An 18,512-nucleotide genomic window follows, 5' to 3' on the forward strand; every position below is an offset into this window, starting at 1 on the left:
TGTGTGAACGTGCTAGTTTTTGTAAGGGATTCATGTGTAAATTACTACTAAGAATGCAGGGATAAATGAACAGCCCTATGGTTGCAGTGCTTAGCAACGACCGTGTCTGTGTCTGGTCATCTTGCTTGCGTATTTATGCAGAACATGGAAGGGACAATGGTCAGCATTGACCATTTTATGTATAAGAACTGTGATCTCATTGCCAATGTAAGAATGAGGAGTCCACCTTCTTTGGTGATGTAGTTATAGCATTTAAAGGAAGATTACTTGAGGGTTATTCAATTAGAATTGTTCCTGTGGTACTCACAGGAATGATTTTCAATGGATGGGGTTGAGAGAGGGAGAGAGAGAGAGAGAGAGAGTTAGTTTTGAGAATAATGAGGGCAACGAATGTGTAAGTGCTGTACACAATTGATGTATGTGTGGATTGTGATAAGAGTTGTATGAGGTCCAATAAAATGACTTAAAAAGATATGAACGGGGAGACACAAAAATTAAGATCTGAGACCATTGTGTAGCCTTTGTCCTTGACACGTTCTTCCAACAGCCCTGGGCACAGGCATGTTGTTTTTAAGGTCAGGCCACACAAGCCCACATTGATTTATTTTCGTTGATGAAAAAACTATGTTAACACCTCCTCATGTTGCACTCAACAAATGTGTGAAAGAATGAATGAAATTTTGTGCTTTCTGTTGAAATAAACGATGAGAATATATTTAAAAAATTACTGAGATGGAATACTTGTGAGGAAGACAATAAGCCAGACTCATCTAGTCCCTTGGTGAGCGTGTATGTGCATATAAGGGTGTGCATTTCTGGGAATTCTTGACTGCCTGAAGGTGCCCCAACATGCTCGTAAGTGTGAGCATTGATTGGGTTCCAGGGTATTTGCCTCCAGTTTCCTTTGTGTTCCTACCCAATGTAGAAAATTCCAGAGGTTTGAGCTTTATCATTAATGCTAACATGTCATTTATTTCCCCAGTGAGATCAGAATTTTAGTTCATTTATTTTTTTATTTCTTAGCAGCACAAGAGATCCTCTTGTGATGATGGAGTCTTTTCTTTCCTTTGTATGTGCTCAATAGAACACCTTATGTAGAATGAGTTATGCACACAACTTTCTGAAAGCAAAAGAATGAACTTGAGCACCAGTAGGGGGTCTTTTAAATAATTTTGTCCTCAATGGATGAATGTGTGGATTGTGATAAGAGCTGTACAAGCCCCCGAAACAATGATTTAAAAAATTATTTTGTCATATTATCATACTCATTTTTCAAGTGGAAGACAGTATATTCATATTTACGATAAAGTGAAACACTCAACAACCCCCAAAAAAGTCTTTCCAGGTGTTCCCATGAAATTTAATGCATGAAAGCTTTCCCTAATACATGAAATGTTTATATTATAATAAGTCTATTAGCATTTTTCTTTTTGTCTTTGTAGGTGAAGATTACAGCATAGCTTCATCGGATGTTGTCTTGCTAGAAGGGGAAACCAGTAAAGCTGTGCCAGTCTATATCATTAATGACATTTACCCTGAACTGGAAGAATCTTTTCTTGTGCAACTACTGAATGAAACAACAGGAGGAGCGAAACTAGGGGCATTAACAGAGGCGGTCATTATTATTGAGGCCTCTGATGACCCCTATGGATTATTTGGTAAATACACTAATGTTTATCTCTCTTATACAGGTCTATACAGGACATATACATGACCTTTTCTTTATTTTTAGGCTCAGACATGATTTGATTTTGTTATTTGTAGATGAACTGCCATTGCTGACATATAAGTACACAGAACCTATGGTCCAGTTACGGGCAGTACCCACCCATTCCTCACTGCTGTTGAGTTTAATGTAGAGTCATGGAGCCAATAGGGGAGAGTAGAATTGCTAGCAAGGGTTTCTGAGGCTGAATAATTTTTGCTTGTTGTTACTGACTGTCATTAAGTGTGATTAAATAAATAAATAAATCTGCCTCTTAGGCTATATCGAGCTATCAGAGCCTGCTGGCTTTTGGGACAGATATGTCTCCTAGAAGTGCTCTGTGTATCTTACATCTTTGAAAAATAATCATTTAATCAGTCTCTGTACCACAGTCCGGATTTCTAGACCTTGTTATTAGATAGGGACAGCTGGTGACACCACGCCCTCGCTCCTGCATGGTATCAGCCGTGGCGCTAAGTCAGTGGTAGGTGCCTTTTGGACCAGGGTTACGCTGTTCAACTGACCATACAGCCCACTTGCATCTGATATGCATCTGAGTTTGATGGGCATAGCATTCACTATCTTTGCTTCTATTGTAATGAAAAATCATTTGGAAATTTTTGGTGGGGGCATCCTATCACAGCATGTGTGTTGTGTGGGTGTTTAGTAGGCATAATGGTACTTTAGTTGGTTAGGGGGAAAGAGAATTGATTACAAGCTGGCTATGCGTTGACTCAGTTTCAGTCTGTGTTTGAAATGCAATCTGTTCTGCTCCTCAGGTTTTCAGATTACTAAACTTGTTGTAGAGGAACCTGAGTTCAACTCAGTGAAGGTAAACCTGCCAATAATTCGAAATTCTGGGACACTTGGCAATGTTACTGTTCAGTGGGTTGCCACCATTAATGGACAGCTTGCTACTGGCGACCTGCGAGTTGTCTCAGGTAATGTGACCTTTGCCCCTGGGGAAACCATTCAAACCTTGTTGTTAGAGGTCCTGGCTGACGACGTTCCGGAGATTGACGAGGTGAGAGGAATGGCTCGTTTAGAATGACACTGTAAAACATGACTAGAGCAATTGTGACAGTTTTGAAAGGATGTCAAATTATTTCTGTGAGAATGTTCAAAATGTTGTAAGATGCAATAGCTTAAGCTATTATGCCATAGTATAAAATAAAGTAGTATGTGTTCAATAATATGAGTTACAGATAATATAAAAGCAAGAATATTGCATGAGTAGACCGTGCACAGATGCCAGTTTGCGTGTGCATATATATGGCACTCCTAGAGTTTTCTTTATTTGGTAAAAAAATTTACTGTGCTTCATAAAAGCACTTAATCTGCTAGCATGTAGAATTTGTTTTGGTTTGAATATGAATCAGTCTGAAGTGTAAAATTTAATTCTCTCATATTTCATTATTTTTTAACAGTTTTTGAGAATTTACTGTATGGTAAATGTCATACTAAATGCATCTTCTTGGTTTTTGTCTTTTTGTGATAAAAAGGCAAAAGTGGTCTAAAACACGTGTCAGTGAGAAAGTTCATTTATCGTTAACATATGCTGGCTGAAGATAAATTTAATTTATGAAATCAAAATTTTTAATAAAAGAAAAGTTATAAATTTGTTTTGAGTGCTAATTGTGCCATTGTCTCCTAAAAGTACTATTAGTGAATGCAGGCAAAGCCTTTCCTTTCACTGCTCTCTACATTTAGATGGGTCTGTGGTGCTATATTTTTGTTTCTTTACATGTGGTCAGAGAATTTCTGCTTAAGATACTATGGAAAATTAAGCATAATAGATTACCAAATCATTATAAAGTGGATGAATTATTTTCCATAAGTAAAGGAAAGGCATAGGATATAAAAGTCATATTATTAAAATAATAAATATAACCAGGGGTCTTACTATTTTGCCTATTGTATATATAATTAATAGTAAGCAATTTTAACAGTTTGTGTCCTTATGAATAATACTAGATTATTCAAAATGGAATTATCTTTTAAAATTTGAACTACAATGTGATTGGGAAAAGAGATAATATTTTCCACTGAAAAATGTAAATGGAGCGTTTCCTTGAGTTCATGTATATTTGATTCCGTTTTGGTTTTGTTCTTGTATGGATATGATTGCTTTTATTTCCTGCATCATTACTATTCTGATGTCAGAACTGGGATCCTGTTAAGGAAGTTTTCACTGTATTTTTAGGTGATCCGAGTGCAACTAACTGATGCCTCCGGTGGAGGTACTATTGGGTTAGATCGAGTGGCTAATATTCTAATTCCTGCCAATGATAATCCTTATGGTACAGTAGCCTTTGTTCAGTCGGTTTATCGTGTTCAAGAGCCTCTGGAAAGAAGTGCCTGGGCTAACATAAGTGTCCGGAGAAGGTATATGAGCTGGATCTTTGGGAGTGCTGGGAGTTGTGGGTAGTTGGGATAGATCTCTTGTAGAATTGCGTATTTTAGGGTTAGTAGCTTTTCTGCACTGTAAGTTACGATAACTTGTTAACTGAAATATATCTTTCTATAAGGAGCCCATCATAAATATTGGCCTATATAGCAGCGTTGAGCTCAGCTACTCACCCCCCAAGTTGATAGTTCAAAGCCATCTCCATGGCAGTAAGACCTGGGAGTCGGCCTCCGTAAAGATTGTTGCTGTGTGGCATTCCGACTCAGAGTACCATATCGGAGCGGGCAGAAAGGCCATGGGCTTCATGGGGACTCATGGCCAGGCCTTTTTCTTCCGTGGGACTGAAGAAGTCACTCCGTCAGTGGTTTCACTACAAGTTAAAAATCAACTTGAGCACACCCAACTACAGCAATATTATTAGTGAACGTACCTGTGATCGTCTTTAGAATTAGATCTAAAATACAATCAGTCTAAAAACTGAAGACCACTCAATTTTATGAAGTTATATGAAGTGGTTGATTTTCAGGTTCTTTTTTACCCCTTCCATTTGTTCTGTGAGTCAGCATATTGTTTGCTTGAGTTTCTCCAGAAGGAGAAAATAAAGGTTCTTGAGACCTTGTGGAAAATAATTATGCTCTTTCATGCTGAGATTATCACTACTTTGTTTTAGCAATGAAAACTACATTAATTTTCTCATTCTTTTTGGCAATTCTGAGATGGAGACTACCTGCATACTTTGCAAGGTTTTTAAATAATTTGATTGAAAATAGGTATTGTTTGGCTGAAAACCATCCTGAGAAGTAAAGTTTCTGTACCTGGGAAAACAAATCCTGAAGGAGAGATGTAATTAAGATACACGTTTGTGACTGTAGTGGTACTTTAATCACATGCTAACAAGAAAGCTAAAGCCACAGCCAGCATTTCTTTTTTATGTACGTGATGCACACGCTCCTTCAAGTCTTTAACCTGTCTTTTGTTACTCCGTGTTTTAGCGGAGGGCGCTTTGGCCGGCTGCAGTTGTTCTACAGCACTTCTGATATTGATGTAGTGGCTCTTGCTCTTGAGGAAGGTCAAGATTTACTATCCTACTATGAACCGCCAGTTCAAGGGATGCCAGACCCACTTTGGAGAACCTGGGTGAATGTCTCTGCTGTAGGGGAACCCCAGGAGACATGCGCCACTTTGTGCCTCAGAGAGCAAGCTTGCATGGCATTCTCACTGTCCAGTGCCTCAGAGGGCCCTCAGTGCTTCTGGATGACATCATGGACCAGCCCAGCTGGCAACCGCTCAGACTTCAGGACCTACAGGAAAAACATGACCAGGGTATCATCTCTTTTCAGTAGTCAGGCTGTGGCTGGTAGTGACTATGAGCCTGCGACTAGGCAATGGGCCGTAATGCTGGAAGGCGACGAGTTTGCAAATCTCACAGTTTCTATCCTTCCTGATGATTTCCCTGAGGTGGACGAGAGTTTCCTGATTTCTCTTCTTGATGTTCACCTTATGAACCGCACAGCCAGTTTTAACAACCAGCCAACCATAGGACACCCAAATACGTCCACAGTTGTCATAGCATTAAATGGTGATGCCTTTGGGGTGTTTGTCATCTACAGTATAAGTCCCAACACATCAGAAGATGGCTCATACATAGAAGTTCAGGAGCAGCCACAATCCACAGTGGAGATGATGATCCACAGGACAGGGGGCAGCTTAGGCCAAGTGACAGTCGAATGGCGTGTTGTTGGTGGAACGGCGACTGAAGGTCTAGATTTTATTGGTGCTGGAGACATTCTGACTTTTGCAGAAGGTGAGTCCTGGTGCTAAAGCCGTGGTTCTCAACCTGTGGGTCGCGACCCCTTTGGGGGTCGAATGACCCTTTCACGGGTTGCCCGATTCATAACAGTAGCAAAATTATAGTTATGAAGGAGCAATGAAAATAATTTCATGGTGGGGGCAGTCACCACCACATGAGGAGCTGTATTAAAGACTCATGGATTAGGAAGGTTGAGAACCACTGTTTTAAAGGGGGATCAATTCTTTCTGACAAAATCATCATAGTTAATTGGTGTGATAATAGTTATAATTATCATATTTATCAATTGTTCAGAAGCTATTACTTTACATATTCTTGCATATATAGTTTTGGAAAAATAGAAGCTTAATATGACTTTGGAAAACTAGAAGTTAAGTGACTTGTTAGTGGCTGAATTGCAATATGTAAGCTGGCTTGGCCCTATATATGTGTCTCTTTAGTTTCTTTAAAAATTAGATTTTCAGGAATTGCGTGAATTTTTTTATGATTCAAAAATAAAAATATACTTTTAAACCTCATACTATAGTTTTTAAAAAGGTTAACAAGAAATGCACATAATCCCATGTCCTGGAGAAATCCACTTTCTCTTTTTATGCACATACCTTTTCGGGGAAACAGTTATTTTGGACCATGCTGCCTATATAGGATACTCTTTGAAATAGGTCTTAAATATTACATTTTAGAGCAAGAGTTTTAGAAACATGGACCATTGCTATAGCAGTTTTCCCTAGAAGATGATTGGAGAACAGTAAAACCTGGCACACTTGACAGGGCAGATTGGTAATTGGAAGCATCTCTCCCTCTTTCAAAGGCAAGAATGAAAATTTAATGAGGAAGGAGTGGAGCTGAGAGTTTAATTTACAGTGACTTTGGCAACTACAAAAAAGTTATCACACAAAGTAGTATCATTATACAAAGTATTATTACTACTTTGAATTGTAAATTGAACATCATAGGATATGGACCATATTTTATAGCTAACCTAGATTCTTCGATCATGAAGACTTTGAGGGGTTAATCTTGACACTGATGGATTGATGGAAAGACCTAGTCACTAGAGAGGAAGCAGGTATTCAAACTCCCTTTCTGTCTTCTCATCCCTGTGTTTTCCTCTAAGGTTCGCTCTCTTTCCAGAGAGGAGGGAGCAGTGAAGTGTGGCCACCAAAGGGGGCCTACTGGAGGAACACTGGCTGTAGGGTCAGGCAGTGGGGAGCTGATGCTTGTGGAGGTCTAGGCCAAATTGAAAAGTGGATCATTAATTTCTTGTCACTATCAATTCTCTCCTTTGAATTCCTCTTCTGCCTCACATCCTGGGAAGAGGCACTTAGTTCTTTCTTCTTGTTATCTAAAAACTCAAATTGTTCAGGCTCTTTTGCTCCGAAACTTAAGTTCCCTATTGTGCCCACATTCCCTAAATATTCCTGATCATTCACACTAATGCTAGAAAATCTCCCTTTCCCAGAGAGAGCTGTTTCTCAAGACTCTTTAAAAGCTCTTTCCCTAACTAGTTCTTGGCAAAAGACGGAGCAGTCAAGGCATGCCTCTTAAAAGCTTCTGTAGCTTGTCCATAATTCAAAATGACTTTATCTCCAAACTCCCGCATTAATAACATTTAACTGTAGGTGAAAGAATATGCAGATTAACTTGCACTATTTGGATATATTGGTCTCATTGTTTCTCATGACCTCAAACAATAATAGTGCACCTAAATGTATTTACTTAAAAGTTTTTGAGAGGAGGTATTGTGATCTTCTATCAAGTCATGCTGGTAATTTGCTTCCTTTGATTATTTTTACATCCATATTGGGGTTTTTCAGGTGAAACCAAAAAGACAGCCCTTTTGATCATTGTGGACGACGCGGAGCCCGAGGGGGACGAGAGCATCATAGTGAGTCTGGTGCACACCGAAGGTGGGAGTAGAATCGGGCCCAGCTCCAACACTCTTCGAGTGAACATCTTGGCCAATGATAACGTGGCAGGAATTGTTAGCTTTCAGACAGCCTCCAGATCTGTCATCGGTCACGAAGGTGGGTTCCTCTTTCTGTTGAGGATATTGATTCTCCTTTCCATGGATGCCATTATTTGTCTTGTCTTTTAAAGTTTTTTGAGTGTTTATTTTTTGTGGGTTTTTTCCCCCTGTCCATTAGTTTTGAGCTCTGTTTGGTAATTTGCATTGGGTGTTTTTGGGAGACCTATAGAGTGATACATTTAACCAAATCTAGGATCCTTGCAGACCAACATATGTTCTCTAGCTTGATGACTCCCCCTTCCCTTCCCCCCTAGTGATTTTATGGAAGTTCGTCAAACCCAGGAGGCTCAGCTTTCTCCCCTGGTTGAAAGGGATGGGGGCTATGACCTGTTTTGTAGGCTTCTTTGTGAGGGCTAAGTGAGCTAATACACATAAAGAGCAGGTCCTGGCAGGTGAAGTACCAGTAGTGGTAGCTGTCAGTAAGCCACGTGAAATGTGGGCTCTTCTACAAACAAATAGTAGTTGCTGACCATTGAGTATTCTAGCCTGTGACTGATGCAGATCATGCCTGTATATTTTATTAAGACAGTGCCAAACTAGATAACCTTATAAAATGTGCACCGGAATTAGATTTTTTTCTTTAGAATGCAGTTATTTTCTTGAATCTTCTCTAATATTTCTAGTCACGTGTAGGGTTCTGTATATAGGCCAATTTCTGTTAGTTTAAGACATAATAGCTTTGTTTTATGTGGATGTGTTGGAATAAAGCTATTTAGAAATAATACAGGTATGTCTAGCCTGTGTTTCACCACAGAGTGTGTGTTTGGGATTGAAATAAAAGCATTTTACCTTGTAGAGTTAAGATATAAAAGTGATATAAATCAAGCACTTGCACATCTATTTTACAGATGAGAAAGCTGAGACACAAGGCAATCGCTAACTTGATAAAAATCACACAACTAGTTAGTGGCTGTGCTGGAAATGGAATGCATGTTCATGCATGGTACTTTTCACTTGCTACTTTACTATGCAAATGTATGGTCCACCCCTCCCCCCTTTCCTGTTCTTAATGATTCAAAATGTTGTTATAGCAACGCGGAGTACAAGTGACTAACAAACTTTCATAAATTCCATCCCAAATAGATTATCAGCTGTCGAAAATTATTTGTAATATAACACAAGTAAAAAGCCCTGTTAGGAGAAGTTATTCTCAGCAATAATGACAAGAGGACTGTCTGTGTGCCAGTTAGCACATCCATTATTTCAACAATAGCCCGAGAGATGGGTCTATCACACTATAAACCCAGCTTTTTACAAAAGGACACGCATGTTTTCAGAGACTAAATAGCCAGCAGTTTGTTCAGTGGCAGAAATTTAACCCCGTCCTGTCTGAATGTAAAACACGTGCAGAGGGTGTCCAGGGAGGAGAGATTTTTTTCCCTTGTTCTTGGATACACTACAGAACCGAACCGTTTAGGAATCTTGATACATGGCTCAAGTGATTTGAGTTGCCAGAATGAGGCATTTGATATAAAACGACAACATGTATGTTGTAGAAGGACATTTTAGAGAGAGCCTGATTCTGCTTCAGGTTAGAGAGATGGAGACTAGACTTGTAGAGATAACACTTGAAGTCAAGACTATGAATAAGATCTTCGTGGGTAGAGGAAGATGAGAAAGTCACTGAGCACAGAGCAGTGGGCAACACTAGGTGAAGGTGCTGTGTGGGGAAGAAAATGGCGGCGAGAGAGAAAAACCGGAACCAGAGAGACCGGAAGAGCCTGAAGAGTGTGCTTTCATGAGTTGCCAAAAGAAGAAAATCAGTAGTGTGTCTCGTACTGAGGTGCCAGCAAGGGAGGTTAGAGCCGCAAACGGGACTAGAGCAAAGAGTTGCAACTGTAGAGGAATTTAGAACGGGTGGCAGCGGGATTGGTGAAGTTGTACAAAGTGATTAAGGGGTGCCACTGAATCACACACATGGAAAGTGCCCAATTGGAAAATGCTGTGTTTTCTACTTTTGCAATAGCGGAACTATTCTGAATTGAAAAGAAAAGGGAGTAAGGACAGGAAGCAATATTTCTGGGTGACAAAAGGCCTTCTCAGCCAATGAGCTGTGCTACACAGAAGTATGGCCCTCAGTGTGGTGCGGGTCTATGAAGGGATTGCTATTGCTTCTGTGAAGCAAGATGAGTTCCAGGATGGAAATCACTTTTAAAGATACTTCTGTGATGATTTAATTTTGCTGCAGCATCCCCAAACCAATATCGCTGGGCTTGTATGTTGTCTGTTTGTTCTTTTTGCTGTGCAATTTATTTAGCCTCCCGTTTCTGAGAGAATAAGCACTGGACTGCTAACTGCAAGGTCAGCGGTTCAAACCCACCAGTGACTTTTTAAGCGTCTGAAGTACAGGAGGAAGATAAGGCTGTCTATCCTCATCAAGATTTACAGTCTCAGAAACCCTAGAGAGTAGTTTTGTTACATAGGACAACTATGGATTAGAGTCGACATGATGCTTTACAAATGTCTAGATCTATGATTGATTGGAGCAAAAATCAAACCAATAACAACAACAGCAGAAACCCAAGCAAACACCCCTCCCCCAAATAAGCATTTGGGAAAGACTTCCTTCAGCACTCTGCTGCTCATTGGTGACGTGAGCAAAGGAAATCGTGGAAAATGCATCAGAGGGATGTTTGCAAGGAGGGAAGCAAAGGGCTAGTGGCTTGAGGGATATAAATCGCACCAAGGACCAGGAAGCGCTAGCTTCTAAGGAGGTTTCAGAGCGAAAGCAGGCATGGGATTTTTAGCATCAGCACGGATTTTTTAAAAAGGGATCAATTTAAAGAGATTGACACTTCAAGGCAGCTAGTGTTGAACAAGGACATCCTATGCAGGTCTGAGGGCGATGGGTTTGAAGGCTCTGAAGGAACCAGAACTCTCTCCTGCCGAGCGCCGCAGATACAGACAATCTGCCCTCACATCTACGCTGGTCCAAGCCTGGTCAGATGGAACCTAAAAACAGGATTGTGCGCTCTCTAGTTTCCAGCGGCAAAATGTGAGGGAGCATCAAAAGCTTGTGGAAAATAAAGCATTGCCTTTTAGTTCTCTTTCCACACGTTTTTCAAAGCGTCCTTGTATCGGCAAAAGACGTGAAGGAAAAAGGATTAGTGATTAAAACCAATGATCCAAATGCGTATGGGTCCTAAAATCTGTTTAGCACATCGTCCTATGGGCATATTTGGTACAGGAAATAAATCCCTGAATTATATTGCTGCCATGATGAGCTCTATTCTTTACATTTTCTAAAATGAAAAATAGGAGGCATTTCTATGTTTTTAACTTACATTTCTTTCCATTTATTATTAAACCCTTTCCCAAGATTACATTTAATTATTAACTACTAAGATTAATTTTTTTTCTAAAACAACAATTGATGGTCAAGAATTCACTATTTTTGTCTGTCTACTGTAAAACTGCTTAGAGACATGTGTACTAAGCATTAGATTTCACAAATGAATTCATGAAAATATTAGGGTGTTTCTTTGAAGACAAATGTTGAACAAATGAGGGTTAAAACCGTGCTGGGTGGGAGTGTAACAAGGTGAGCCCTGCTTGTGACCTAGGATTAAGGGTCCACGTATGTGGTTGAAGACCTGGGCTGTGCTGCACGTCGGCTCCTAAAAGCATTCTGGATTCACCAGAAGGGAAGACCTTTATCGTTCTGCGGAATCTTATTTTTCTGCTTCTGTCTTAAAAGGATTGAAGCGATGCCCAGTGGTAAATAGTACTTTCTTTGAGCTGTAATGGGCAGAATTTAGCAATATGAGAAAAAGAATCATGCTCTGCTGGCAGACCGTGTATAAATCTGTGCTATAGGTTTCCCTTGGCCCCCAACTCGATGGCGTCGCAACCAGCATGTCATGCTCACTGGATTTCATTGTTTTTCCTTGTCTTAGCAACAGCATGAATCTTCTTTAGGCAAAGATTTGAACAAGAAATGTGATTCTTTTAAAAACAAAATATAGAACTGCTCTATTATAAACACAACTTCTCTTATCTGTTACATTGATAGCTTATATTTCACATTTTTCATCTTACTATAATAGCTGCAACACCTTTCTTTTCATCATAGATGGCAGTTTCCATGGTAGGCAATGAACCGATACAAATATGTTTCCTGTAATTTAGTCTTTCATTTTTATTCATATTGTAGTTAATGCTTTATTTAAATAAACGGGAGGGGGAGGTGGAAGAAACACTCAGGCTTAGTCTCATACATCTTTAGTTCATATTTATGCCTTCATTAGGCGAGGTCTAGAGCCTATTAGGTACATTTTCTACTGGAGGGTTACAGTGAGTCACCACATCTCTGTGCACTCTGTTGACTCCATACAAGATGATCGTCCTGTAATGGAGCCAGACTATTGATTAGGCCAGGGCAAACACTAAGTGATATTTATTGCCTAGGGCAATAGTTTGCTATCTGAAAATTACTATATCCCTCTGTAGGGCCTTCCTTTTGTCCTCCCCCCCCCCATGTTTAGTTGATACATGTTCTAAGCTGCTCCAGTGGAGCAGCTGGTGGGTTCAAACCACCGATCTTTCAGTTATCAACCAACTACGAAATCCCTGCAGACAGAAGGGGCTGTTGGCTTCTATAGAGATTGACAGCCTTGGGAACCCTGTGGGGCAGTTCTACTGTGTCCTATAGAGAGACATGAGTCTGAATCGCCTTGATGAAAAGAGTTTGGCTTGGTATGTGTGTGTTGATCAAATTGTGTTTTGTGAAATATTTTATCCAAATACCTCCATGATAATTTTGCTAAATTTTCAAAGAGCGATATTTATTAAGTATCAGACTTTAAGGGTCATAACTGAGTGGATGAGCCCTACCAGTAAAAACATTAGACTTTAAGTATTTGAGCTGTAACGCATCGTTAGTTTGTAGGAGGACTTAATTTTCCCTCTCTCTTGGGAGCATTTTAATTTTCACCTCCTCACGTGTGCATGTATACTCACATCTCTGTGTGCAGCCATCCAGCCATTGTAGTTTCAACAACGGATCACAGGTTGCTTTTCAGCACAGATCTCTACCAACCTGCACCTTGTTCTGACTCCAAGGTGCACTCCTTGCATTTTTAGCACTTGGAAAAAGTCCACGGTTTTTTTTTTTTGATCCATCAACAGACTTTGTGATTTTTTTTTTTCTAGGAGAATCTCTCTTTTTTTTTTTTTTTAACTGTGTGATTTTTAAAAAAAGAAGTTAAAAACCTTGACATCCTAAACTCTATGTCTCCTTACCTTTCTTCAGCAATAAACCCTTATTGTTCAATATGAACCTGTCCTATAAAAAATTCGCATGCTGTTCAGTGTGGAGACTCTAGCAGTTCAGGTAGGACCATATGAGTGACACAAGTATAAACCGTTTAAATGGTATGCTGGCAATTTATACCAAGTCATTTGAAGCAGTTCTACCCTAAACATTGGAAAATCGGGTTCCTAATGAGCAGTCCCTACCTGTGGTTTTCACCAAATTGGACCAAGGTTTACATCACAGATGAAGAGTCTTTCATAATCAGTTCTATGTGTGTCGCTTCATCGCCTTCATTGACATCCCTTCCGTGTGCTACTGCTTCCTTCCCAGTCTCTCCCATTTCCATTTCCCCTTCTTTGAACCTGAACTTTGTCCTTGGCAAAGGCTGCCCCTTTGACCTTATATGATGGATTATTCTACCTTACTAGTGTTATTGCTCCCTTGCTGGCCTCTCTATTGTTTGGTTGAAACAAACAAATTAATAACCCAAAGATGTAGTTTACTGATGTAGTGGCTAACTAATTTTTTCCTTTGCTTTGGAACATTAAAAAAAATGTACACGCATTGACTGTTGACTTGGTGGAGGCAATCTTATTGAGAAATCATTCTTTCATTCACCTCTCCAAAATAGTGCTGCACTGACATTGTGTGTGCTCAAAGCTATACTAAACACTTATTTTGTTATTTTTAGGAATTGACATTAAACCAGTCCCTAAATTAATTTAGCTATTTATGCTATTTTTATTTTAGAAATGCGTTCTTTTATTTTGTTATTTTTTCATGACCAATTTAAACATTGTAGTGGCTACAGTATTTTTTGATAGAGATGTTTATATTCCATTGTGTTATTTCCATGCTCCTTGTTTAAAAGTGTTAGATTTAAGTGTTTACTTGTAGACGCAAAAGACATTTGCTTTAAGTAAAGATAGTGCTTTCAAGTGAATAGTAGTGGTTTCAGCTCTGTGCTAACGCTGCAGAATTTTAATAAGAACGTGTACTTCCAAGCCTTTTAAAAATAATTCCATTTACTTTTCCTAATAAAAAATGTGTTTTCACCACCTAGTTCATTAGTATGTTTTTACTTATCTTCATTATCATAGAAGAATTATAATTTGGGCATATTTAAGCAAGTCACATAGCCATCAGCAATATTCCATAGAAACTTTCCACTTTTAGCAATTAAAAAAATGACTATCATGATTTTCATCCATGATTTTGTCGAGTTTTACGTGGGAACAAAAGCCCCAGGCAGAAAGTCTCTAAGAGACCTCACATGGCCTCTTGTCCAGGAGGGACACCTGCAGCTCTGGTGAAATGACAGGCGTTGACGTGTAGCTTTGACACCTTTCCTTTATATTTCTTTTTATAAAACAAAATCATTGATGGTATATGTAAGTGGCAATCTAAAGAAATGTGATTTTCAGGTGTTTGCAAGCATTGTAACGCATGCACTGTGTAAAATCACATTGTCTCTCAGTGTAAGGCATTTGTGTTCTGGGGAGCGGTGAGGGAAGAGTTTACTTGTGCTGCTACCAGTTTTGACCATGAGGATTTAACTTCCAGAACATTCATGTTCTGGTGCATGTTTTGGAGTGTATATATGTCTGTGTCTCCCATTTTAGCATGTGCTTTTGTAACTCTTACATGTTGAACTTCTGGGAGATGTACTAAATGCAAGCATTTAGAAGTGGGAGCCCGTGTTAATAAACCATAAGCATGTATCATGTATGAAGCTTTCAGAAACGTCAAAGCTGAGCTTATAATGTCCTTGGAAAAGGTGCTGCATCGCTGCATGCTTAGGATTTGGGTTTTAGTTCTGATCTTACATTCAGTTTTTTCATTGAGCATTTACCAATCTTTACATTTTATTTGCAGGAGAAATTTTGCTGTTCCATGTGTTAAGAACACCCCCTGGTCGAGGAAATGTTACTATTAACTGGAAAATTATTGGACAAAACCTAGAACTCAATTTTGCTAACTTCACTGGACAACTCTTCTTTTCTGAGGTAATGCCACAGGGGGAAAAGTTTGACCACACAGATAATCTAGAGGAAACACTAAATTTTAAAGCCAAAGGAAAACTCATGTGTTCATGGAAGATTAAAGGGGGCTGATGAGAAGACCAATTGTTTGCTTAGGAATCTAAGTCTTAGCAAGGATGCTGTTTTCCACATATGCTCTGGTAGATTGCGCTGCGGGAAACAGAACACGTCAACTTTGGGCAGGGAAACCTGTGAAACCCGGGACTCCAGAGACCTGCCTTGCTTTCGCAAACCTTGCAATTTTTCTGCTTTTGTCCGGGTGCGGTCTTGATACCTTTCTGTTGCTAAGAGTGGCAAATATTTGAATCTATCTTCTCTGTTGGGTTTCTGCCTCGCTCTGCTTCCAGCGTTGTCTGGTTTCACTGTATGGGATACAAGCTATCTTGGCTACTTGTCTGGCCTTCAGAGTTGCTGTCAACTCTGCCATGCGGGAGAGTCTCTTACAAAGGGGTCTCTTACTCTTCAGGGGAGCCTTGAATACGCAACAGCAGTGGGCAGAGCTCTCAAAGGGAAATCCTTGCTAAGTCCTGTGTCCACTCGTTTTTTAAGGCTCTCTTTGGGGACTGTGGGATAGTTTGAAAGAAAGCTATTGGAAAGAATTACCTAAGATAAGCATTTCTTGACTATAAATCACCCCACCATATTATAATTATACCTTCCTCCTTTCTTCTGCAAACCCACTTCGTATGACATTTTCTTGATACTGTATTGAATTCTTTCTCGTGTCCACGGCCCCAACCTGGAAACAGGTCCCTCTTGGCTTCTGGCGTTAAGTACTATTTTGGGCTCTGGTGACTGGTTGCCCTGCTACACTGAATGTCTTTTCCTTGCTCCAACATTTTGTATTCACCAGTGTCCTAGGAATCTTTACATCTGATTGTCTTGTCTGGATCTCTTAGTGGTCACATTGCTCGCTGGATAAAATCTGAATTCATTAGTTCAGCATATAAGCATCTATTCACTATAAGCATGGGTTCCCATGAGTGACTGGATTTTAGGTTTTTTTTTTTAAGCCACAGAATTCCTAGTTTAAATGAAAATCTGTTTGGACATTCAATTTTTAAAGCTAATCTAAGCAGCAGATTGCTGTGTTCAGCAATAATAGGAGGTACGGATTTCTTTCTGTCTGACATAGGGGTCTTTGAATCAAACAATACATGTGCATTTGTTGGATGACAACATTCCTGAGGAGAAAGAAGTATACCAAGTCATTCTGTATGATGCCAGGACACAAGGTAATTTAGAATTAACTTTAAAATAATCTTTCTAGGATAATATTCTTTTCAAAAAAAAAGAGTATATAACAGTTGTTGTCTCTATATTTATAAAATAGATACAATGAGACCAAAATGTTACATTTTAAACATTTCCTGTTCTGTATAAATAGTTAAAATCAACTTAATAAAAATATATTTATGAGTTATAGGGAAAAATCCCTATATAAGTGCTCTCAAGTATTTACTAATAGAATAAGATACATTAATGAAGGTGGTTTTATTTAGAAATTAATGATCTATTATAAGATAAACTCTATATTATAATAGCTAATCATATTGTGCAATTACCTGAATAATTCAGATCCAATAAAATAACCTGGGCACACTCCTCAGTTTCTTCAGTGTCTGTTGCTCACTTGTGGCCAATATGTCAAAGAATGACAATAATAATTGAAGTGAGAACATTCATAATTTGCTGTCTATAAAAAGGGAAATAAAATGTCAGCGCTGTTGATCCACAGGAAGATAACTGATGTAACAGTGAACAGAAGCACTCTCTTGGTTCTGATAGCATGTAAGGGTGGCTATAGGGTTTCTACAGCAGGGGAGCGCAGGCGGTTGTAGTTCAAGTATTTAGAAGGTTAACGCCACATCACTGTCAGATTTCCTGACCTGGTTCCTGACATTTGTAGGAATTCCGCCAGCAGGAATGGCTTTGCTTGATGCTCAAGGATACGCAGCTGTGCTCACAGTGGAAGCCAGTGATGAACCACACGGAGTTTTGAATTTTGCTCTTTCATCAAGGTTCATTTTAGTAGAAGAGGCTAACACAACTATCCAGCTTTTCATCAACAGAGAATTCGGATCTTTGGGTTTGTATGACTGTAAATTGGCTAGCGTTACTAGGTAGGTGGTTTTTGTAGCATTTTACCTGGGTGCTCGAAAATTATTCCTGAAATAGATTAGGCGCAGGAAAGAAAAAGAGTATTTATTCGTTGTGTTCAGTATTCATTGCTGAAAAGCTTAAAGAATATACCTTGTCACCATAGATACACATATAACAATCACAAAGCTCTGCGGCCTGTGGCTGTCTGTGGGTCTCTTTGGATAGGCCAGACTTGGCTAGGGATTACTCTTCTCCGTGGATTTGGCAGTCTTCTCCTGGGACCAGCAGAGATACAAGAGAGCAAGCAGAAACCTACAAAGCCTCCTATGATTTAGGCTTCGACCTGTGTGTCGTAGTATTACTTTTACCTGGTAAAATTGCCCAAACCAAGTCACCCAGCTAAACTCAGAGTCTAGAAGTGCTCGTAGCCCAGTGGGAAGTCGCCAAGCTGCTGCTTGGCAAAGGCTGTGGACCTCAGACGGGGTGAACCATGGAGCAGGTCCTATCTTCCGCTTGCCGTACCTTCAGGAAAGCCAAAAAGAGCACAGTGTGATGTTAGGATTATTTTATAAGCTTACATAGTTAATATCTTTTTCCCTTCAAATTCAATTAGGAGTTATCAATGTCACGTATACCACAGTTCCTGGAATGTTGAGTCTGAAAAATCAAACGGAAGGAAATATAGCAGAGCCAGAAGTGGATTTTGTGCCCGTAGTCGGCTTCCTGCTTTTAGAAGAAGGGGAAACTTCAGCAGCCATCAACATTACTATACTTGAGGTAAAGCTCTTAGGTTCTTGTGGTTCTACACCATTAAGTCAGTTCCGACCGTAGTGACCCTGTGCACATCAGAAGGAAACACTGGATGCCCTGCACCATCCTCACACTCATTCCTATGCTTGAGTCCATCACTGTAGCCACTGGGTCACTTCATCACCTGAGGCCCTTCCTCTCTTTCATTGCCCCTCTACTTTACCCAGCATGATGTCCTTCTCCTGGGACAGATTTTTACTGCACTCTGCCCAAAGTACATCAGATGAACCTCTAAGGAACAATCTGACTTTACTTTTTCCAAGACAGATTTGGTTATCTTTTTTTAAAAATAATTTTATTAGGGGCTCATACAACTGTTTCTACAATCAGTACATACATCATTTGTGTCCAG

General features: G+C 39.6%; 1 protein-coding gene across 1 annotated transcript in view; it reads left to right on the top strand.

The window, feature by feature from the left end:
• The window catches only part of ADGRV1 (adhesion G protein-coupled receptor V1), a 724,059-nt gene that overhangs the window by 180,529 nt on the left and 525,018 nt on the right, over positions 1-18,512 (top strand). Inside the window, exons 32-40 of the mRNA XM_075542665.1 lie at positions 1,443-1,658; positions 2,485-2,729; positions 3,909-4,090; positions 5,105-5,916; positions 7,740-7,949; positions 15,081-15,211; positions 16,383-16,482; positions 17,157-17,336; positions 17,964-18,127. Of these exons, the coding sequence (XP_075398780.1) occupies positions 1,443-1,658; positions 2,485-2,729; positions 3,909-4,090; positions 5,105-5,916; positions 7,740-7,949; positions 15,081-15,211; positions 16,383-16,482; positions 17,157-17,336; positions 17,964-18,127 (2,240 nt within the window). The remainder of the gene's footprint in view (positions 1-1,442; positions 1,659-2,484; positions 2,730-3,908; positions 4,091-5,104; positions 5,917-7,739; positions 7,950-15,080; positions 15,212-16,382; positions 16,483-17,156; positions 17,337-17,963; positions 18,128-18,512) is intronic.

Source organism: Tenrec ecaudatus, chromosome 2, assembly GCF_050624435.1.
Source record: "Tenrec ecaudatus isolate mTenEca1 chromosome 2, mTenEca1.hap1, whole genome shotgun sequence".
In the NCBI taxonomy this organism is placed as follows: Eukaryota; Metazoa; Chordata; class Mammalia; order Afrosoricida; family Tenrecidae; genus Tenrec; species Tenrec ecaudatus.